We start from the raw sequence: 24,472 nt of genomic DNA, 5'->3' as shown, positions 1-24,472 counted from the left end.
CCATGTTTCCGTTTCACTCCCAGAGCCTAAAATACGATGACTCAAAGTTTTCCCAAGAGGGAGTGAGTAAGAACCATCTACTCTCTGAGTTGCCGGCGTATTATTTTATGTCCCTATGACCTAATTTACAACCAAACTGAGTGCAGATTTTTGTCTCAACTCTGATCATTCATGACTTTATTAAAAATTATTATTATGGGGTTGGTGATTTAGCTCAGTGGTAGAGCGCTTGCCTAGGAAGCACAAGGCCCTGGGTTCGGTCCCCAGCTCCAAAAAAAAAACCAAAAAAAAAATTATTATTATGAATCCTTCTAAGCAGATGAATAGATGCTGTCCCTGGATGCTAGGATCCGGGCTGAGGAACCTTCTGATTGTCTCGAGATTTCTTTTCAGTGTGCGGGAGAGGAAAGAGTGCTTTAGACTACAATGTAGTCCGCTACATTGGTGAGAAAGTCAAGTGAGGTATGGACCTGATCCAAAACCCTCCAGCAATAGTGAGAGTTAGTCATTTCAGTAAGTTCAAGACTATTGACCCAACTAGACCAGATGATTCAAGATCAGAAAAATGAGGGAGAGAGAGAAAGAGAGAGAGAGAGAGAGAGAGAGAGAGAGAGAGAGAGAGAGAGAGAGGAGACAGGAGACACCCACTCATATCCTGTTCCCATTACTACAGTGACTGCAATGATGATGTTCCTTTGAGCATACACCCCCTGGCCTGTCTCTTAGAAGAGCTCCTACAATATAAAGGGCAAATAGTGAAAGAATGTCCCTTAAATGGACAGTGCTGACCGACTGCTCCCCATCTTAGCTGATAGTCTCACCTTTTTTCATAATTCGAAAGGTTGAATCTCTGTGATTCTGAGGCTAACCTGGTCTACATAGAAAACTAGAACACACACACACACACACACACACACACACACACACGGGGGTGGGGGGGGAGAATCCTAGTCTAATCTCCTAGCCATCACAAGCAGTACAGGTGTGGGCCCTAGTATCAAACACTCCAGGCAAACTTACAATCAAGCAAAGCTAAAGAACATGACACAGCAGCATGGAGGTGTCTAAGCATGGAGGTGTCAGTCAGTGACCCTCTCAACACTCATTGAGCTTTTTAGGGCTTTACCTGCCAGAAAAGAGATGATCCATTTCTTCTACCCTTGCCTATCCTCTTGTTGGGTAGTGACAGACCTTCTCCAAGTGATAACTGAACCCAAGGACCCAACTGGAAACCCCTGAAGGGAACAATGGTGACTTTCCATGAAAGATCAAAACCGCCATGGTGACAGGGCACTGCTTACTATGAGGAGAAAGGCTCTGTCCACAGGTTGGTGTGATAGCCTCACTAAGACTTTTTGCCACACTCACTCTCCATCAGATATTTCAGGGAGAGTTGTCCCTCTTGACACTGCCCAGAGGTCTACACACACACACACACACACACACACACACACACACACACACACACACACACACACACACACACACATATTTTGTGCTGTCTGTTTGGAGTGAGAAGCCAAGTTGAGGAAAAGGAAAGCCAGAAGGTAGTGAACCCTCTGCTTTAGGAGAAGCTGTGGGGAAGAGAGAGACTTTGTGTTCTTTCTGCTATTGCTTTCCGATTACCCACAGAAGCCGGGCCCCTCTTACTGCATCCAGGGCTTATCATGCACACAGCTATACTACCATCGAGTTGTGTCCCCAACTCACACAGACTTCATCCAAGCATGCTTCTGCAAACAGTATCAGTCACTGTTTTTCTTTCTCCACATTTCTGTTGGTGACAGCAACAGTAAAGACTGCCATCAACATTCCTTCCTTCCTTCCTTCCTTCCTTCCTTCCTTCCTTCCTTCCTTTCTTCCTTCCTGGTTTTCCAGGGAATGCCCCAACCCCATCCTCACACAGAAGCATGCACCATCTGTACCCATTCAGCTCCAGATTACTCATTACCTAGGACCCCCAGACGACCCCCAGAGGTCATATTTTCCAGACACAGAATTGACCAATGAGCTAAGGAATCATAGACTAGCATCCTTGAACTGATTCTACAATCCCTTATCTTTACAATTATAAAATCCAAAGAGTTTTGAAGATTTCACAGTTAACCAAAGCATATCCGTAAGTGTAACCTATCTGCTATGCGTCAGGAACATAGTTTGACATGGAAGAGTCTACCACAGGCCAACAATGTCTGCCGTCTGATGCTTCCGTGTTCTGTGTTTCAACTACAGAACACCTGTGATGACCGGACTGAAGGAATTAGAAAGACTGTCCCCTCTGCAGATGCGCCCACTCCTGCTCTGCTGCGTATTTCCGGCTCCCCGACAGTGGCACCATCATGCACCATTCCTGTATCCCTCTCCTTCCTTGGGGCTCAGCACAGGTTAATCTTTCTCTGCTTTCTGCTGGACCTCAGCACTTTAATCCAGGAGAAAATCCCCTGGAACCAACATCACTTTTACTAATGAGTATCTTCTTTCTGGTTGACACATTCACTTGGCTTTATGGAGTGTATTCTTAACTTCGTGACTTTCTTCCCTCATCTTCAAGACATAGCAGCCTTTAGTATTCAATGGGTTTATTAATGGTTAAATATGAGGTTTATAAACTTTATCTATAAATGTGGGGATTCAAGAGCCTAACTGTTACGTATTTGTTTTCTAAAGTAGGATATCTGCCCTGAGGAAATTAAATGTCTGATGCACCCCACCACTGCAGAGGACTTGCCACACTTCAAAACACTGTGTCTACTGCACAGCGGACTTTATAAACTCCACTGTCAATTGATTCTTTTTTGAGACCATGACACATCTCTGTCATTATTTCAGTAGCTTTTCTCTTTTCATACTGATCCCTGTTATAAAGCAGGTGTAGTTTTGTAAAGGTTCACTTATTGTATGTCCTTTGGCTGCACACATGTCTGTGTATCATGTGTGTACTGAGCAGGCCAGAGAGAGTAGCAGAAAGATTCCTTAGATAGAGGTGGTGGCGAGCAGCCATGTGGGTACTGAGAATCGAACCTGGGTCCTCCTCGAGAGCAGCAAGTGCTTTTAATTGCTGTGCCAGCTCTCCAGCCCCGTAAAACAGGCATTTAGAATTAAGACGATGCCTTTCATTCCAGTGTCTCTTGTTTCTTTGTTAGACTTGACTATATGACAAACCAACTAAGAGCCACTTAACAAATCTTTAAACCATCCTTTGCCCCACCCCCCTATTTGTATCCAAACTCCAAACTTGTACAGACCTCCCCAGTGTTTACTTGTAAATCTCACTGCAGGTGATGTTAGCTCTTCTCCTGCTGGGAGCTTCTCATGCTACATATCAGATCTATGCATGAACAGCTACTAATAGAATGTCATATTTTATGTAACTGCTGATCATTTTACTGAAACTCTTACATGGATCCTGTTTCTACAACCTCTTATTCACTATTAGAAATTCTAAGAGCTCTGGAATCAAAAATATCTTATTTGCCTAAATCAACTAATTTGATAATGTCATTGGATCTGAACTGATAGGTGGATTTTCATATCTTTTATTTTTCCTGTTTTACACACACATACACACACACACACACACACATACACACACACCTATATCTACACATATCGTTTATCAGGTACTGTCCCAGGTCCCATGAAATGAACAATGCACCAGTATTTGAAAAAAGTTGCCTTCATATAAATCTAAAAAACGTGTGATGTCTAATGTAAAACTATCCCCAAAGACCTGTGACATTTATTTAAAATTTTTGAGTCCAAAGGGGATTTAAGTGGGTGGTGGTTTGAATGAGATTGGGTCCTATCATATGTTTGAATACTTGGTCCTCAGTGGAACTGTTTGGGAAGGATTAGGAAGTGTAGCTTTTTTGGAGGAAGTGTGTCACTGGGGATGGGCCCTTTCATTAAACTGCCTGTCATCCCCAGTGTTTTCTCTGCCTCGTGCTTGCAGATAGATAGAGATAAAAGGTCTCCATTGCTGCTTTCATTCAGTCATCATGGTCTCCTACCACTGTGGAACTGTAGACCCAGGTAAACACTTCCTTTTTTAAGTTGCCTTGGCCAGCACGTGCTGTCACAGCAGTAGAAAAGTAACTAAGGCAAAGTGAAAGGCACAAAAGAGAGCAGAATTCAGCACAAGTTTGGTTCTCCCCACACCACCACTCTGCCTCTTTTCTCCACTAGTAAAGACTTCACTTCTCCTAGCTACATAAGAGAAAAAGCAGCAGTATTACATAACAGAGAGATGGCTGGATTGAATAAGATAACATTTCTACAGTGTTTGACACATCCAACTTCTAGGTCTCGTTGCCAGAATCACTATCGTGGATAACACATTCCGCTATTTAGCCTTGGTGACTCTTTATCTGCACTTCCTTCAGTGTGAGTGACAGCACAAGGTGGCATCCACATTGCTTTTAAGAGCAATGGAGAATGAGGGGAAAACAGGAAGTGAATCTTGTGCTTTTGAGACACAAAATTATAGGTTCTTGGTACCCACACAATGAACGGCGAAAGTCAAGCTATTCAATTTGCAGGGGCTTCATTTAGAAAAGCTTTCAGACATAATTTCAGAAACCCAGGAACCAAACAGAGCAAAGAGTTGTCATTGTGGTAAAGCATGGGATAGAGACTAGAAAAGCATCCAGGCTACCCCATCTCGAAAGACAAGAGATTTATCTAGGTCAGGAGAATAAAAAAAAAAAAATTGACCATGATGGTCTGATATCAGGACACTAAACTTGGGAAGACTCTACAAACAGAAAGAACCAGTTTTCAGACTGACAAACACCTTGCCACCATTGCCTGCTCAAAGCCAGGTGTGGTTTGAATATGCTTGGCCCAGGGAATGGCACTATTAGGAGGCATGGCTTTGTTGGAGTAGGTGTGGCCTTGTTGGAGAAAGCGTCTCACTGTGGACCTGGGCTTTAAGATCCTCTTCCTAGGGATCTGGAGAGATGGCTCAGTGGTTAAGAGCATGGATTGTTCTTCCAGAGGTCTTGAGTTCAATTCCCAACAACCACATGGTGGCTCACAACCATCTGTAATCGGATCCAATGCCATCTAAAGACAGCAACAGTGTATGCATATAAATAAAATAAATCTTTAAAAATATATATTTTTTTAAAAAGACCCTCCTCCTAGCTGCCTGGAGGCCAGTCTTCACCTAGCAACCTTCAGATGAAGATGTAGAACTCTCAGCACCTCCTCCATGCCTGCCTGGATGCTGCCATGCTCCTGCCTTGATGATACTGGACTGAACCTCTGAACCTGTAAGCCGGCCCCAGTTAAATGTTGTCCTTTGTTAAGAGTTGCCTTGGTCACGGTGCCTGTTCACAGTGGTCAAACCTAAACTAAGACATCAGGAGAGGACCTGGGTTCACCTGAGGATGCTACACATCTGCTGTATCTCAGTTCCCGTCTTCATTATTGACATTGTCCCCTGAAAATCTGATCACACATCCTGGTTTGCTCAGGAATGTCACAGAATGTAAACCTGTCGCTGACCTCTTGTCCCTACTGAATTCATGTCAATTCCTATGTTATTTATAAAAACCTATGGACGGTCTCACAACTAACAGGTAATAGCCCTATTTCCTAGCACCATTCACCCCTTGGAGATCTGCAGGGTCTCAACTGAACTATTCCAGAGAGATACACCACAGCAAATGGCCCAGAACCAGGCAGGACACTAAAAGTAACAAAAAAATATGGCTTTTTTTTTTTTTTTTTTTTTTTTTTTTTTTTTTTTTTTTTTTTTTTCCGAGCTGGGGACCAAACCCAGTGCCTTGTGCTTCCTAGGTAAGGGCTCTACCACTGAGCTAAATCCCCAGCAAGCTATGGCTTTTTTCAAGGATGATACCATTAGAAGCATGCTCGGATGGCCCTGGGCAGTGATGGCTGATTCTTACATCTCAGCCCAGAGAGGGCGACGGGGAGGGAGGGAGGGAGAGGGAGAGGGAGAGGGAGAGCTTGGCATATCTGTGCTATCCTTGAGACTTGGAACCTTCCTGAGTACATGTATGTTCAATAAAGTCATAAAATAATCCAACTGAAGACTTTTCTGTTTCATTATCAATGCCAAAATAATCAGAAGGAGAAAGAGAGACATCTACACAGCCTTTACCCCATTCTTGCATATGCATTAGGAGATATTATTGAAGATATCATCACTGTGCTTAGTTTTGTGTCTGTATTCTAAATATTATAGCAGGGCAGAAAGTTAGAAGAGTATTTGGATAAAACAAAACCACAAAACCACAGTGGCACATGGGTTTTCTTTGTATGCTTTGACGTTTGTCTTTCCAATGCAATACCTTCTTTGTAGATGTTGAGTTGATATGGATTTTTCTGTTATATTCTTTGTGTTTTGAGTCTCATGTAATCTACACTGACTTTGAACTCACTCTGTAGCCAAGGTTGGTAATGAACTCCTAATCCTCTGGCTTCTATCTCCCTGTGTCTTAGTCGAGTTTCTATTCCTGCACAAACATCATGACCAAGAAGCAAGTTGGGGAGGAAATTTTTACAACTAATCACTTATAATTCATTTTTGAAAAAGAGTTATAAGACTTGGTGGGTTTCCTCTCTGTCACACCTCTGTAGGTCTAAGAAGACAGAATTTTATTTGTTTGTTTGTGCTTCTCTCTGAAGTGACCAGTATCACACTGGGCACAGTTTCTTCTGGGAAGCCAATACACCAGCCTTCAATGCAAAGTGAGCACATGAAGAGCTTGAGGGGGCAAAAGGAAGTCTCATGAAGCAATGGCATGCACATTGCGTGCTTCCGGTCCTCAGGTAACGTTCTGTTCAACTTTTAAGGGTGTCTACCTCACATTAGCAGAAGAGGCAGAGGGCAAGGCGCCCCGTGGAGTCAGCTCCACTGTCGCCGCCTCGCTGGGTTCTGACTAGAGCATCCCAGGGGAATTTCAGAAAGCAGTTGAGTTTCCTTAGTCTCTTAGGAAAGAGACCAGAAAGGAATAGTTGTGACAGGATATCCTTGCTCCCCTTCCGAAGGATGGGAGGCGCTGCTGATTTAAGACAGAGCATTCTGTGGTCAGCTTTCACAGGAGAGCCATTTAAGAAGTATTTACTACTGTTGGGATCTTCTGCAAACTGGTATTTCCCACTATGCTGCTCTATTCCTTTACATAATGCCCATCCTTAGAATCTAGCCAAACTGTGATACAGGCCATAATGACTTGCCCAGGCAAGCAGAGCTGCCCAGGAGACTCAGCGAGGGAAGCCATTGGGAAACTCAAGCTCACAGTTGCTAATAGAAAGTTGCGAAGAGCAGAATGTCCTCTGCTGGTCGCTTGGCTGCATTCTGACTCATAAACCTATATGAGCACGGAGGAATTATTCAGCCTTTCTTCCTTGTCTTGATGCTCTACTCAAAATAAAACGAAAGTACCCAGAATGTAATCATGTTGTAAAAACGTAATGGGAGAAACACCTGTACATGACAATGGTAGTTTATCATGGGTTCTAAAGAAAGCACTCAATAAATATTCCACATTTGCTATGACACTGGGAGAAAACGATGAACTCCTCGACTAATGGACTCAACTTTATACCAAGCCAGAGGCATACCGCTGCCTATAAGAAGTTCAGTCTAGAAAAGCAATTTCCCTTATTGATGCCATTCCCCCAATGCACTGTATTATCTTTGGGACTGGGTGGTGTCCTTGATCACACTAACAGTCACATCAAAGGCATGAGAAACTGTTGACCTGGACCAGTCCTCCTGAACCCCAAGCTCAAGGTCACTGTATGTTCCTCCACTCACCATAACATCTATGTTGGAAATCCAGTTTTTGCTTGTCTCAGTATCAACTCCATTGAGTTAAATGGGGTTAAAGGAAGGCACCTTTCTCCAGGAGCAAGTTTCATGGGAAGTAGAAGCATCTGGCTCTCCCCTCGCAATGACTGATGACAAGGTAAATGCTATTTTCAGAACCGCTTCATTTCCCAGAAAACTTAGCAGAGCATGACGCTTTGGAAAGAATACAGAACGCGAGTCCCTACCAATCCCCAGACGGCTCTTAGGCAAAACATTTTAACTCTGTTGGCTTTGAGTTTCTCATCTGTAAGATGGGGTAGTGACTTCTTTCTTATAAATACATACTGTGGAAAGTCCTATGGTTTTCTCTCTGTGTGTGTGTGGGTGTGTGTGTGTGTGTGTGTGTGTGTGTGTGTGTGTGTGGGGTGTGTGTTACAGAGGTGAATTGATTTACTTTCTAAGCAAACAAGAATCCAAAGAATGGCAAGTGGGGGCTTCCAAAACAAACCGATTTAAAAAGACATTTATTTTTGTATTATTCTATGTATCTGGGTGTTCTACCTGCACGTAAGCCTGTGGATCATGTGCATGCCTAGAGCCTGAGGTAACCAGAAAAGGGCATCATATTTCCCAGAGCCAGAGTTACAGATGGTTGTGAGCTACCATGTGGGTGCTGATAATCTTCTCTAGGACCTCTGGAAAAGCAGCCAGAGCTCTTAACCTCTGAGCCATCTCTCTAGTCCCCAACCAAAAGAAAAATCATAGGTAAAAATGATTTTTGTTTTTCAAAAACAAGTCATTGGGAAAGCAAGATAAATCGTCAGGTAAGGGGACTTGGTGCTACTCTAACAGATCTGAAGTAGTAGAGGAGAGAATAATCCCCCACTGGGTGACCTCTGACCTCCACACCATGCTGTAATATACACTCCCTCAACCTCCATACTAAATAAATAAATGCCAAAAAAAAAATGTAAAGGAAGTTATTGAAGATGTTGTTTAAAATAACATACATTTCAAAACTATATATTTCATACTTTCAAAACTATTCCTGATACATTGTCAACTTTTTTAAGTGTCTTGTACCAGTATGCTGATTTAAAAGTTTTATAATTTGAAATACACATTTTTTTGTTTTGTTTTTTTTGCATCAGGACCTTGGGAAGTTGCCGCCTGGTTTTAATTACATATAGACATGACAACCATGAACTGTTCAGCTCCTGGTTGCTTGTAGAATACTCACCTCCCCACCCTAGCTCTCCTGAGGCGCTCCTCCTAACACGTGTGCCTAGCTTTATAACAACATTGGGTAGGGTCATAGAGTTTGTCATACTTGGACTGCTCTATATGGGAGCTGGCTTTGAATTTCCAGTGCATTTTCCCTTTAAAATAATTCAAGGCTGTGCATAGGAACGGCTGTTCCTTCGGTTTATTGATCACCTGCGTTCTGTAGCTTGCACTTTTCTATACTGTTCAGTGTACCATGATGCTAATTGGGTTTCTTTTCTTGCCTATTGTATGGAAAACTAATAAGCAATTATTTTGAAAAGCCAGAAAGCTAACCGCAAACACACGGTGGCAAGTATTTGAAATCTAGTAAGACTCACTGGTTTGCCACTCCTGGATGTTCTCTGTATCGAGGTGAACTGATGTACAGCAAAGCACACTAGGTAAGTGCTCATCGGGACGGACTTCATGAAAGTGGTTTTCTTCCAGTCGTTATCCACCATCTCTTCCTTCTATTGGGAAATAGAAGATTATCTCTTACTTTATGAATAAGGCAAACAAACGAATTCCCTAAACCCCGCTCCCTACTCAGAACTTCATGTTCAAAGAAGTTTGGTGACTCAGATGCTAAGGGGTGATGCTGAAAAGCCTGTGGGAAAAGTCACTTTGTTTTGTCAACACTGGAAATGACTGAATTACAGCCAGGATCAGACCTCTCAAGGAAAAGTAAGTTTAACTGGAATATCAACTGGGCAGGAGTTTACCTATCTGGAAAAAAAGAATCCACAGTGCTGACCATGTTTTAAGATTTGATCCCTTCATGGAGAATAGGCTGAATCTTGCAAAAGGAAGAATTAAACAGGCAGCATGTTTCAACATGTGTCAGGAGAGTAGTGACTGTGTAAATAATGTGTTGGCTTTTCTTCCCCAACTCCAGCTATCTATATTGAAAAGCCAAGGAATGGATACTAAAGTCAAGGCCCTGGTCCCCACTGTCAGAAGGGATTCCATTGTTTGATCCAGCTACTAACTTGTCTGGGTTTCTTCATCCACATCAGTTCTGCCATTCTTCTGTCAATCAACTACTAGCCCTCAGCCAAACTCCTGCTACTGTGACGTAAACATCTGCACATCTGTTTATAACAGCTCTCTAGATGGTGATGTTCTGACCATTTGTAGATAAGTGCATGCTCCAGAGAGAAAAGTCACCTCCCAACAAGATTCTACTGGTATCAGTTTAGGTCTTTCTTCTAACAACCCAGAGAATCATCCTTCTCCCAACCAGTATCAGAATCTAGCAGAATTAAAGATAAATAGTCTCTGAGGGTGAATAGGTCCTGGGGAAGGGGAGGTCAGTTGTCTTTTTCATGTCCCACCTTCCTTTCCCTCATCTACTCCAAGGCATTGTGATGACACCTGTGCCCTTACCACATGTTTTAATTCATGTGTCAAACTTTAAATGTAATCCTTCACTCCTTCTTCTCCAATGCAAACTAAGTTTTCCCAAAGAAAACAATCTGAAAAATGGGTTCATTCTGGGGCTGGAGACATTTTACATTTTAATCTTTATATATTTATTCTCTTTGTTTGGTTTGTGCTTTTCAGGGATCAGTTTATTATTAGGAGAAGGGGTTTCATTGATATTTCAGATAGTGAATCAGAAAGATGGGAGGTATAGTTTCTAGGCGGAGATCAATTATACTGAAGAGTGAGGCTGATTCATTTACACATCAAATGTGTGGTGTGCACAATAAACCATGACTTCAGGGTAATGGTCTTTAGCTAACAATGCCAGCCATGATGAAGAGGAAACACAGGAAAGGGTACTGTATTAACGAGTACCCTGGCAGGGTTATTGTAGCCTATTACTAATTCAATGTTGATAGGTTCTTTCTGCAGGAAAATCTATGGTCATGGTGTTCCATGAATTGAAGAACCAAGAATTGAAGTAATGATTTTTTTTTTACACAGCTTTATTTATTTTAAAAAGAGGGCTTGTTTTGAACTGAAAAGTCTAAATAGTAAATCTGGCCTAGAAAACTTTAAGTATGTCATTGATTTTTTTTCATGACTAGTGGTTTATGTGGTTAAGCAGAGCCCCCCCCCAACCAATCTCTACGTATTGTATTCTTTCTTAAAAATTTCAAGGTGAGTGTATTGCTGGACCATGATATATTATAGGCGGACAATTTCCTAGAATCAAAGAAAAAAAGATTGCTAAGATGCATCCTTAATCTTTTAAATTGATAGCTACAGCATATTTAGTTTCAGAATTCCAGGTTCCCTTCTATGTTAAATCAAGTAGTTCAAGTGGTATTGAAAACCGAGTGTGCACAGAAGCAAAATTCTAAAAATGCTTACCTCTACTGGCATATTGGAAAGTGCTGAGTATTCTTTCGGGTGAATGAGGGATATGTTGTAAGTCGCCTTCTTGTTGGGTTCATCGAAACAAGGGAAGGACTTCCTGGCATCTGTTGGTTCGTGGTCAGTGGCCGCTATGCTCCTTAGGAATAAACAGAGACACAATGCACGCTGCCCTTCTGACAGTCCCTGTGTTTCTATGCCTATAGAAAATATAAGCTATGCTACTATAACTATTAACATTGCCATGAGCTCTGTCTAAGAAGCTATCGAATGTCTGTCAATGGATTTTAGAATTCTGAGGGTACTCTACCCAAAACCTCTGAGCTACAAGGGGGCAAACACGTGCAGACCTGGCTGCCTGTGTCTAACTGTTGGGAGCTGTGAGCAGGTGTGTTCCATCATGGAGCAGAGGATTATCTTCTCAACCCCTCCCTTTTCCCAGTGGAACATTCCTCCTTGCTTAGGCTACATCAAGGACAGAACTCCTGCTCATTTTCACATGGTGCTGAGCCAGCACCTGGGTGAAGTACATGTCGACCTGCTCTGAAGCCTCACTTGGAGGGCTAAGGCCGTAGCTCAGTAGTAGGTCATCCACTTGATGTGTGCAAGGCTCTGGGTGCAATGTCCACCACAGTCTCTAAATTCAGACTCTCTAAGCAGCATCCGAAAAGACAGCAGCATTCCTGTGGCTGTGACTAGGCATGTGCCTGCAGTCACTAAACTGTTGATGTTTAACATTTCTAGAACTTAAAAATGAAAACAGTTCTTCAATATATATATGCATATTGCAGTAAGAGAATATGACTTATATCTGCTCATTGGGTGGAACAGAAAATAAAAACAATAGAAATAAGGTAACATCGATTGATGTCACCCATAATTTGTGCAAGAGTAACACAGGCTCTCATGAACTAGAGAAGCCATATCACAAAGAGTATTCATCTAAAGAGTCAGAATGGGTTTCACCCCTGTAATTCCAACACTTGCAAAGCTGTACAAGGAAGATTACTTTTAGTTTCAAGCCAGTCTAGGTACACAAAACAACAACAAAAACAACAACAACAAACTCCAAAACAAAAAACCCACACAGACACACACACACACACACACACACACACACACACACACACACCACCACCCCCACCACCAACACCACCACCACCACCACCACCACAACAACAACAACAACAACAATAATAGCAACAACAAAAGCTAAATTATTAGCTCTTTTTATTTATTCTAAAGGTACTATTAAGCTCCATCCTTACATACACAGATATGCACACTGTACTCTTGCAGACATTACTCTGCTCCCAGATGACGAGTTCCAAATGCGGTTCTCTACTCACAGGAGCCAGGGCTCCTTAGAGAAGGTGCTGCTTCTAGGGCTGGGTAGACAAGTGGTGGTGGTGCATTCCTTTAATTCCAGAACTTGGGTGCAGAGGCAGGCAGATTTCTGAGTTCAAGGCCAGTCTGGTCTACATAGTGAGTTCCAGGATAGCCAAGCCTGCTACACAGAGAAATTTTCTCAAAAAACAAAACAAATTCAATGATGATCCAGATCATCTTGTCAAGCCGAGAAAATAAGAAATCCTCAAAGAATCATGGGAACAAGTCAGGAGACACAGGTATTTGCTAGACAGGATTAGTACTTGCCAAACCTATGGGAGCTGGAACATTAAAATAAACAGATGGAATTACAACCCACTGAATAAGCTATAAACCCATGAATAATGCTTTCTCTTCCACCTCCTCCTCCTCCTCTCTTCTTCTCTTCTTCTTCTTCTTCTTCTTCTTCTTCTTCTTCTTCTTCTTCTTCTTCTTCTTCTTCTTCTTTTCTTCTTCTTCTTTTCTCTCCTCCTCCTCCTCTTCTCTTCTTCTTCTTCTTCTTCTTCTTCTTCTTCTTCTTCTTCTTCTTCTCCCTCCTCCTCCTTCCCTCCCTCCTCCTCCCTCCTCCTCCTCCTCCTCTTCTCTTCTTCTTCTTCTTCTTCTTCTTCTTCTTCTCCTCCTCCTCTTCCTCCTCCTCCTTCCCTCCCTCCTCCTCCTCCTCCTCCTCCTCCTCCTCCCTTTTTTGTGTGTTTCATTTGTAGCATATAGAACAGGCAGGGGAACCAGACACTGTGGCAGAGTGTGGAGAGCAGAGCTAGCTTACAGGACTCAGTTCTCTTCTTCCACCATGTGAGTTCTAAAAATCAAACTCAGGCCATCAAGCTTGGGCCTTTGGGTAAACTAAACCATCACTCTGGTCAGTTTTTGACAACTTAACAAACTAGAGTCATCTGGGAACCGGGAACCTCAATTGAGAAATTACCTTTATCAGACTAGCCTGTATGTATCTGTGGAGCATTTTCTTGATTCGTGGTTGTTGTGGGAGGGACCATCCATTGTGGATGCTGCTACCCCCTCAGCAGGTGGTTCTTGGTTCTATCAGGCTAAGCAAGCTAAGGAGATCAAGTCACCAAGCATTCCTCCATGGTCTCTGTTTCAGTTGCCGCTTCTGAGTTCTGCCTTGGCTTCCCTCGTTGCTGCTCTGTGACTTGGAAGTATAAACCAAACATTCTTCCTCAAGTTGGTTCTGGTTAGTACAGCAGAGAAGCTAATTAAGACAGCCCAGGAACTCTCCTTTGATTTCAAGTCTTCTTTGAATAAATGATAGACATTTTATTTGGCAATGCTAAATTGCCAAATCAGCATTCAGGACTTCATGCTTGCTAAACTCACATTCTACCAATGAGACACATCTCAAACCCTTGGAGACCGAGAATTTTAGAAGGAATACCAGATTAAGAAAAATCTTCCATAGACGTCAAAGAATCGGGTAAAGGCATATTTGCACGTTTCAAATATTATCCAGAAAAAAAATACATGGGAAATTACCTGAAGTACAGGATTTTAAAAAATAACATCACCAAGCCAGTGATGGTGGTACACACCTTTAGGGGTGGAGCGGCAGTGGCAGGCAGAACTTTGAGTTTGAGGCCAGCCTGCTCTACAGAGAGAGTTCCAAGAGAGCCAAGGCCACACAGAGAAACCCTGGCCGGAAAAACAAACAAACAAACAAACAAAAAGTAATACCACCAACAATAACTGGCTTATAGCAGTACAGACATGGCTGTGTCTCCTGGTAACATCCCTTCCTGAGCATGACAGTACAGCGTCCCTGATACTCCTGATGGAAATGTTCATCTGACATTTTAAAAGATCATAAAAGAGTCACACAAATGGAAACTGAGGGGCGTTCTTAAAAATAACTGGCCTAACCTTTTCAGAACTACTGACATTGAGAAAAATGAAGCAAGGCCGGGGAAGCACTTGGGTTTGAAGGAGGTGGTAGTATGACACAGGCTTCCAAACGGACGGATACTGAGAAGGAGAAGGAAACTGACAGGCTGCTGCCAAGTTAACTGAAGAAATCCGACTGTGAGCCCTGGGTTGCATAATTATTTTGATGTTAAATTCTTTGATTGTTTTTTAAACAGTTAGAGAATGCCTTGCACCTAATGTTATACCCTGATGTTAAGAGGTAACTGAATTATAAAGAGAGAGAAGAGAGGCAAACACGGGCCAAAGGTAAATAATTGGTGAATCTGGGTAAATTATTTTTAGAAGTTCTAGATACCATTCTTGTAATGTTTCTGTAAGTTGGAATTTTTTTTTTTTTAATCAAGTTACCTAGAAAACCCTTGGCCAAGAATTTGTTCTGCAACAGAATAATTATTGATTAGTGTGATGTTAACAGTTCAATAAACCAACATTTCATTGCTTTTGTTTTGTTATTTTTGAGACAGGGTCTCATTGTGTAGCCCTGGCTGCCCAGAAACTGTGTAGACCAGGCTGTCCTCGAACTCACAGAGCCACTTGTCTGCCTCTGCCTCTGCCTCTGCCTCTGCCTCTGCCTCTGCCTCTGCCTCTGCCTCTGCCTCTGCCTCTGCCTCTGCCTCTGCCTCTGCCTCTGCCTCTGCCTCTGCCTCTGCCTCTGCCTCTGCCTCTCCTCTTCTGGAAAGGCATACACCAAGTCCTACCCAAAAACCTTAATTTTAAGCATTTTGTAGATTATACTGGATTGTACATACATTAGACTCTGAAGAATCCCTCATATTTTTCCTAGAATAGGAAGGCTTTATAACACGATACAGCAAGGGACCACCCATTCTTGCTCAGCTGCCTTTTAAAAAAAAAGATTTCTGATTATTTCCCCCCAGAGGCAAAGGAAAAGGAATAATCATGTTTCAGTTTAACCCACCTCAGAAATAAGCCAACAAAGTAATGAGAGAGAGAGAGAGAGAGAGACAGAGACAGAGACAGAGACAGAGACAGAGAGACAGAGAGAGAGACAGAGATTGGGTTGGCTCTGGTGCTCAGGCAAAAATCCTGAATGGTGAGGCCACACTTCCAGGCAAGACTGTCTCACTGTGTAGGTTTTCAAAAGTCTACTCTCTGCTGAACACAGTAAACTCCAGAGAACCCAGGTGAGAGAAGAACGCTTAGTCCATTTTCATCCTCTCCTTTAAAGGGCTCTGACCAGTCGTTCTCCTACAATAGGGAGCTCCTGCTTGTGCTTGTGGACAGAGAGCCCTGGAGAGCTGCAGTGTCTTGGTGCAGTGGGTCTGTTTCTTTTTGGTGATCTTCTCAGGAGTCATGGGAGTCTAACACAATTATGGTGACCTGGCTATGTAGAGAAGTGAATGATGTTGATCACCAGGGTGCAGACAGGCAAAATGTGTTTTGGTTTGGGAGTTGTTTTTCCTTGGTTTGTCTTTTTTTCCTTGCCTAAGTGTAGATCCCTGGGATTTTAAAGGAAGAACTCTTGTAAGAGGAAAACTTCTGAGATTCTAATCTTTCGTCTTCCCTCATATGACCTTTAGCGAGTCACAAAACCCAATTTAGTTTCTTCAGGGTGTGTGGAAACCTTTCCTGCCACACCTTGGGGGATCGTCAAATGAAATGACTCCTCAAGACACACCCCCATGAATCCAGAAGGTAAACTATGGCAACCTTTGCCTTTCTAAGAAGGGTCATGCTGTGTGACCAGGTAGGTCTTGAACTCCTCATCCTCCAGCCTCTGCCACCCCAGTCCTAGGATTATATGCAGGTGATGAACCAGTCTGCCTCCATTTTAGGCTTAAAAGCCATCTTGTAAAGACAAACTAGGCTCTTTCCTACTTATGATTAAAACTGTTTCTCAAGGATTGGGCTGTGCCCTACCTGTAACCTTAACCTTAACCTTCTGTTCCATGATATGGGTACCATGTCTTTATTTCAAAAGGTTATTATAACCATCTTTGTTAACCTGTATATTGCATTGATTATATTATATTATTATATTATATTCACCTGTGACTACATATCTCTTGTTCTGACCACCATGCAATTGTACCTTTGCTTCCCGAGGTTGTCATGACTGACTTGTTATGCTTAGGTTCTATTTCTGGAACCCAACTTATTTTGCCTGACAAATCCCCCATTTGGAAGCTCCCTATTCATACCAAATGAAAGTATAAAAGCAGGTTTATTGGGGGGGAGTTCCCAGGCAAGTTTACCAGCCACACAGAAGGGGGTCAGTGAAGTCACCACACAGAGGGAGATAGAGCAGAGAGGGAAGAGAAAGGAGAGAGAGAGAGAGAGAGAGAGAGAGAGAGAGAGAGAGAGAGAGAGAGAGAGGAGAGGGATTAAGAACCAAAAGATATAGTGAAGAGTTGTTGAATAAGAGGAAACCCAGCCCCTGGGTTAGAAAGTTCAATGCAGTGGGCAGGGAATCCTGGGAGAACCCAGAGCCCAGGTCTGCCTTGATGTTTTAAATTGACACCTCAGTCACTTGTCCCAGGTCTGAATCCCAACACCTACCCCTGAGCTATTAAAAATCTTGTCTTCATGTCTACTGCTGATCTCTTGAACCCCACCATTAGGGGGAGATAGTTCATGCATATGAGAAAAAAAAAAAAAAGCTTTCATTAATTAATTTGGCCGTGATGACTTGGGTCAGAGGTCTTTTTCCTCGAATCTTTGGGATTTACACATATACTACCACACCGGGCCCAGACTTTCTGACATGCTGCTTTCTATAACCTAAGGTATTTAAAATCCATTTATTTGGCTGTACTATGTGTTGGGAAAAACATATGTTGTGTGTAAGTCCTACAGGTAATACTACCATATTTAAAAATGGTAACATGTGCTAGGTGGTGATTCACACCTTTAATCCCAGCCCTCGGGAGGCAGAGGCAGAGACAGACAGATCTCTGTGAGTTTGAGGCCAGCCTGATCTATACAGTGATTTCCAGGACAGCCAGAGCCAAAAAAAAATAACATTCTGGTCTCGAAAAAACAAGCAAACAAAAACCTAAAACAAAAGCAACTTGCTTCTCCCGAGGTCTACTGAAGAGCTCAAAAAACTCTGTTGATACAAGACCAACCCTTTCCAGTGCCAACAGATATTCCTAAAAGCTAAGCAAATTTGAAAATAAGGTATATAATATAGCAATATAAAATGATCGAATAGCACAATCTACTTCACAATTAAAAGTCCCATTTGAAAGCTGAGCTGGACTGCAAAGGAATGACGACTGCCCGAGACCAGCATGAGACACTCAGGAAAGAAGTTACTGTGTAATATTCTGAATAACTAATTACCTCAGGCAGATGTACTGAGCAACCGCTTTCTGAAGAGACCTCTCCGGGCCATGTTAATAAGCCACTCGCTTGATTTAGCATTTTAAAAACTATATTCCTCGTAGCTTATTAACTGACAGTCAGGGAGAACCTCTGTCTGTCTTCCCCAACCAAGCTGAGGCAGGAGAGGTAATCTACAACTCACAGCCTTGGACACTCTGTATCAACTTTAGAAGCAAAACCCCTGACACTGTGCTCCCTGGTAAGGACTCCCAGGCCGTGTTCATCAACTGAATAACGTGAGCCAGCAAGACAAACAATAAAACTTGGCTTAGGGGTTGGGGATTTAGCTCAGTGGTAGAGCGCTTGCCTATGGCGCAAGGCCCTGGTTGGTCCCCAGCTCCAAAAAAAAAAAAAAAAAAAAGAAAAGAAAAAAAAAGAAAAAGAAAAAGGAAAAAAAAAAAAAAAAAAACTTGGCTTAAATCCTTAAGCAGAAAGGCTTCTGAAGCAGGGGTAGCAACTGCCAATGCTGTGTCTACAGTCTGTGGAAGGTTCCTGAGTCATGCGCAAGGCCTGCTCAGCTGATGCAGGGTACTCGTTCACATCCCACTGAGGTTGGATGGTGGACTGAATGAATCAGCACATTAGTTAAGTCCAAGTCACACTACTTTTTATGCAAGAGAGACCAAGTCAAAGTTTCTTGCTTCCAAAATAAAGCAAAATCACCAGCCTTGCACCAAGCCTATAAGACCTCACAGATCTCACTCTATACTAATAACGTTCGATGTTTGGAGAAACATCTGACTACGGCTAAAATTTCAAAATTCAAAACTTCACGACCGGGGCTGGGGATTTGGCTCAGTGGTAGAGCGCTTGCCTAGCAAGCACAAGGCCCTGGGTTCGGTCCCCAGCTCCGAAAAAAAAAAAAAGTTTAAAAAACTTCACGACCGACCGGTATACACACATGTGTGCGGTAAGATATTTTCCCCTAGCTGCACTGTTTTCACACTGCTACCAAATCTTATCATGAACTTTGGCATTTTGCTTCAGATGTATTTAGTCAAATTCCTACCTGCTTCTAACAGGCTTCAACGGGTCTAGAACTGGACTTTTCTTCTCCACCAACTTCGTGTCCTGTTTCCAGTATCATAACGTTACAGCCATCACACGGATGCTAGATCTTGGGCATCCTGAACCCATGACTTTAGCCCTTCCTTCCCCACCATCAGCCAACTCCCAGACCTGAGTTATTTTTCCTCCCTTCTTTCTTCCCCGTGTGTCCTTCTGTCCCCCTCATGATGTTACCTGGCTTGCCCTCCTCTCCACCCTAATCATTGCAGTATGTCTACACTGGATGGAGAGCTCTGTCCTTCCCCATCCATGGCCCCGTGTGTCACACGCATTCTTCCTTATCCTGAGAGACCTCCTTTTCCCTGGGTCTTCCCACAGTGACCTCTAGTTTGCCTCTGTACAGAAATCTCACCAACAAACTCGCTTTCTCCTTCCCACCAGGATTCCCTGACCTTTTTTCCCTTCTTGTCTGCCTTGGTGTGAACCCCACCGTAATACCAAAGATTCAGCTTAAACACTGCCAGTGCTGTGAAAGACGCCGGAAAAGCCAAACTGGAGATAGGCATAAGTGATTATCTATATGGTTGCTCCTTACATTGTGCAGGAGCAACTTCGCACCCACATGTAATGGGAAAGCTGAGTGTGTCACACTCTGCTGGACCAAGGCGTGCATCCAGCATGGCCATTCAGCGGAAGAACGTTAAAGACCAAGTCAATTCATTGGCTCGTGTTTGTTTTCTTAACCTTCCCTTGGTTTGTTTTTAGGTTCCCTGCAATGACTGTGTATTATTTGCATATAAAGTTAAAAGTTTCTTGATATACTGGTGAGCTTTGACCTGGTAATTTGACTTTTAGGATAATAACTAGGGGTTAGGGGTTTAGCGCAAGGCCCTGGATTCAGTCCTCAGCTCCAGAAAAAAAAAAAAAAAGACAAAATAGGATAATAACTAACCCAGGAGTATAAGCAGATGTGTGTAAAAAGGTGGATTTACAATGATATCCTTTTCTGCTGTGTTTATAATCATAGAAATCTAGAAGCAGCACGGAAGTTCAACAATAGGATTGGAGAGAGTTTGGTGCATTTATGAGATGAGATAGTGCACAATGTTTAATATCAAGCCCTCGTAAATATTTAAGACAAAAGAAAAGTCTTGTGATATTAAAATTTTAAATCCATATAGATAGATACAAGTATATAAATATAACTCAGCTTCAATTTTGATTGCCTAGACAGTATGTGCAAATTTAACACATCAATGGGCCATATCACTGATCTGTAAAACTGTTCTCCACCTTGCCATGTCGTCATTTTTCTAAAATGGGGTGGGGGGTAATCAATGAGTTTGATCAATAGCATGACAGATCTGTGTGATCTTTCCCATGTTTTCTTCCAGTCGTCCTTTCCACTCAGTGTGTCCATGCACCCCAGTCACGCAAGGCTGAGTCCTTACTCTCTGATCGACAGTCAGAAGAAATTCAGACAACAGAGGAAAAGGATTCACAGAGAACTGATCCCGGTTCCAGTATGAAAGGTGACATGCAGCTTTTTTTTAGTCATTTAACTCTGCAGAATCCGTGTAGGCAAATGTCTAAGCAGGTTCAAGTCCAGGGCAACTCAAGTGTAGTGTAGCCTGGGTCCCTGGTCACCACTCACGGGGAGATGGAAGGAATTCAAGGAAGGAGCTCATGCCTTTTTCCAAGGACTGATAAAAGCCTCTGGTTTGTGTAAATATCAGATAGGGAGGTAATAGATTAGATAGAATATATATATATATATTCTATTATAATTATATTTACTATATATTTTAAATACTTCTGCTTGGACACTGCAGGGAAGAAAAACATTTGTGACCGCCTTTTATATTGTAAAGGCTTAGCATTACTATTGTCTGTGGAGTGATACTTGGCAGTTCCAAGACTGATCCATATGCTGTGACTGATCTGGTTTCAAGCGTTCCCTGAAAGCCTAGGTAGTAACATAGTTCTGATCACAGAAGAACAGAATACACAGCCAGGCTTTTCTTCTCGGATGGTCGCCAAAGGACCAGTCAGAGCCTTTGTAATTTTCATTAAGATTCATCTCAAGTAACCTGCACAAGATCACAACTGACACTTTATGTAATTGTCATGTCTAATGAAATTGTCATTGCTTGTGAAATCACTGTGATATAGCCCCCAAAACAGCAGTGGCGGAATTTACGAAATACACATTCATTCACGAACCTCTGAGGCACTTCGTGTGGATGTGTACAGTTGGATTCAGGGTGTTGTGATTCATCCTGGTGTCATTAATAAAAGTCTTACTGCTTTCCGTACACCTGGCATTCTATTTTCGACTTCAAGCTCAGCGATAGATTTTCAAATTACAATAAGGCAAGACATTGTACTTCTCAGATGAACAAGCAGAATCGAAACCAAGGACAGGCAGGGATCAGACCAACAAAAAACAAGAGATGGGAAGCAACGAGGAGAGGCAAACAACACTGCAGAAGTTGGGCTCAGAGGAAGCACGGCACAGCACACAGCACAGCATAGCACTGCATCATTCCTGGTCTCACCGCATACAGCACAGCACCGCACCGCACCGCACACAGCACAAAACACCGCACCACCGCACCACCTCATCACACACACTACACCACAGTACGTACTTGGTTTGCCCGTCCTCCGTGTAGGTGGTTCTGTAAAAACCCACAAGGGAGCCGTTCAACCAGCCTTCAAACTCTATGGTCAGCCGATAGACACTGTCCCCGCTGGTGGCGGCAAGGTCTTCTTCAGCCTGAATCACCACGTACTCCTGCTTCTTGTACTCGAAGCACCGTCGAATCGGTACCTGCTCCCCGGAGGGCCTCCTTAGCTCTGGCAGCTTGGTGATCCTGGTTTCCCTGATGTGCAGCCATAGGTCACGAGTGTCTTTGCTCAAGTTGACAGAGATGCTCACTACGCCGGTGTACCTGTCTTCCTCCATTAGGACCTTCACCTCCAGGTCGTAGTGAACTGGCTGGATGAAGTCCGGCAGCCTGAAGTTTTTCCATTCTCCACTTTCATCGTCACTGTCAGGGCAGACATTCTGGTCCTGGGGAGGCAGGGCAGTGCTGGTGTGGGGAGGAGGGTTGGAAGGAGCGGGGGTTGTGCCCGGCTCACACGACCTGGTCAAGCCCACAGAAAGTCCTACTATTAATCCCACTGCTACCACCGCTGCGCAGATGATGGCCACGTGTTTGCCTTTAATGCAGTATTTCTTAGAGGGCTCTTCCTCTGCAAAGTTCATTTTTCTCCCCTGAAGTCAGATGCTACCCATGAAAGGATGTTAAATTTAACTAACTATCGTCAGCTGACTTCCCTTTTCAATTGGAAGGCGTCCCCTGGTTTGGCAGCCTGGCTTCGCTTTCCCACACCTCTCTGTCTGGTGTCCGGTGTCTCTTCCCAGTCCTGCACGTCCTCACCGGCCACTCCGGGATGAATGCGGAAACCAAGCAGTGGGATGAAGGCTTGGAAGAGAGGCTGACTTGACGGAGGAGGACGGATGAGAGTGTTGGCCCAGCTCTGTATAAACAGCGTCTCCCCAGGCCCGCCCCTCCTGAACTGGAGTGAGTTAAATATAAAACAGGGCTTGAGCCTATCGGCCAACGCCGGCAGGGGTGTGGGGGTTGGGAGAGGTGGAGATTTTGCCAAACCTCTGTCAGCCTCGAGGGAGAAAGCATTTGGCTAAGAGGTATGCTTACGATGATAGAAAACACAACCTTTGCCATCAGATCTAGGGCTTCTTCCTGCTGTGCGAGCAGTTCGGCTCTCTCAGCAAAAGGGCTTCTTAAATTTCACTATTTTATTAGGTCGCTTGCCAAAGAAGCTAAGTGTGGGGTTTTTTCCTCCTCCTCTTTCCCCTCAAATTATGTAAACATTCCGATTCTGCCGTCTGCGGAAATCGTATCTTGGAGTTTGGATACTTGGAAAGATTTCTAAATTTAAGGATCACTTAAACACTCGGTGACATAGCAACAGGACCAGGTAGTCCAAGGCAGGTGGATGGAAGACAGAAGGTGAAACACAAAGAAACTGGCCAGGTCAGAAAAGCCCCCAAAGGGGAAAGAGGATGAGGGATGAAGCCTTGAAATGACAGAAAGTTAAGGGAAGCACTCCGCTTGTCCCAGAGTCTGCCCAAAGTGAGAGTATATGCTCTGGAAACTTCAAAATAGTAAGTCAGGTTTGGAGCAGATCACAGGTGTACAGGCTGGCCCTACCCAGAGAGCCATTAGCAATGATTGGCAGGGAGCGAAGGTGCCGAGGGTTACAGCTTCTTGGCCTATGAGTAGCTAAGTTGCAAACACTAGCCATCTCTGACAATGGCAGTGCAAACATGACAGTAGAGCTTTTGAGAATTATGTATAGTACAGGGTACGCTATATAAGGTACTTTATAGAAACTGGTGTTCAAATCTTTCCCATGGCCCCATGCAATTGTTTCTATTCTGCTGCCTGTTATAGAGACGGTGAGGTGCACACAACGGGCAATAGCAGAATTGGTGTCTGAAGCTAGGCTGTCTGCGTTGAAGGGCCATGTAGTTACTGCACTACCACGGCTTTTCTTATCTAAGGAGAAGAAATATTCGAGATTAAACGATTATGAAAAGCTTAGCATTTTCCAAAGAGCGATTCCCATAGTCTAGGTAAGATAACATTAAAGTCTCTGGCTGGGGAGATGACTTAGTAAGTACAGGCCTGCTGTAAGCATGAGGACCTGAGTTTGGTTACTGGAACCCACATTCAACAAACAACAAACAAACCCAAGTGTGATGGTCAACTCGGATCCCAGCGTTGGAGAGGTTTAAGTAAACAGATTCCTGAAGCTCGATGGCTACTCAGCCTCCCCCACTGGGTAAGTTAAGACCAGAGACCCTGTATCAAAAACAAGATGGCTGTCTGTCCGAGGAATGACAGCCAAGTTTGCCCATCCTCTGGCTCTATAGGCATGCAAATGTACACATAATACACACTCACACTCACACACACACACACACACACACACACACACACAGTTAGAATCTTTCTCTATTGTCCTCCGTTTTTTTCTTTCCAGAGTCTTCAAATCCTGACACGTTGAACTTCCGAGAGAGAACACACTACAGAATAACTTCCCAGTTTAGCTGATCGGTCAGTTCTCTCTCTATGTCAATCTTGATCTCCTAGTTTTTTTGGTGAGTTTTCTACTCTAATTTACTTTTATGTGTATGAGTGCTTTGCCTTCATGCATGGCTGGGCACCACACGTGTCCATGATGCCCAAAGAGACAGAAGAGAAGATGGCGTTAGATCCCCTGAGACTGGAGTTAGAGAAGTTGTGGCTGGCATGTGGGTGCGGGAATTGAAGGGTCCTCTGGAAAAGCAGCCAGTGCTCCTAACTGCTGAGCCCTGTCTCCAACCCC

The 24,472-nt window shown here is 43.4% G+C and overlaps 1 protein-coding gene across 1 annotated transcript in view; it reads right to left on the bottom strand.

Moving 5' to 3' along the window:
* Window positions 1-22,577, bottom strand: part of Enpep (glutamyl aminopeptidase) — a 71,613-nt gene extending 49,036 nt beyond the window's left edge. Inside the window, exons 1-3 of the mRNA XM_032897345.1 lie at window positions 21,703-22,577; window positions 11,369-11,510; window positions 9,388-9,519 (exon numbers count right to left, since the gene is read on the bottom strand). Of these exons, the coding sequence (XP_032753236.1) occupies window positions 9,388-9,519; window positions 11,369-11,510; window positions 21,703-22,322 (894 nt within the window). The 5' untranslated portion in view covers window positions 22,323-22,577. The remainder of the gene's footprint in view (window positions 1-9,387; window positions 9,520-11,368; window positions 11,511-21,702) is intronic.
* Between the last annotated feature and the right edge of the window lie 1,895 nt (window positions 22,578-24,472).

The sequence above is a fragment of the Rattus rattus genome, chromosome 3 (genome assembly GCF_011064425.1).
Source record: "Rattus rattus isolate New Zealand chromosome 3, Rrattus_CSIRO_v1, whole genome shotgun sequence".
Lineage (NCBI taxonomy): Eukaryota > Metazoa > Chordata > Mammalia > Rodentia > Muridae > Rattus > Rattus rattus.
The sequence above is the reverse complement of the archived record's forward strand: the minus strand, read 5'-3'. Positions and strand labels throughout refer to the sequence as shown.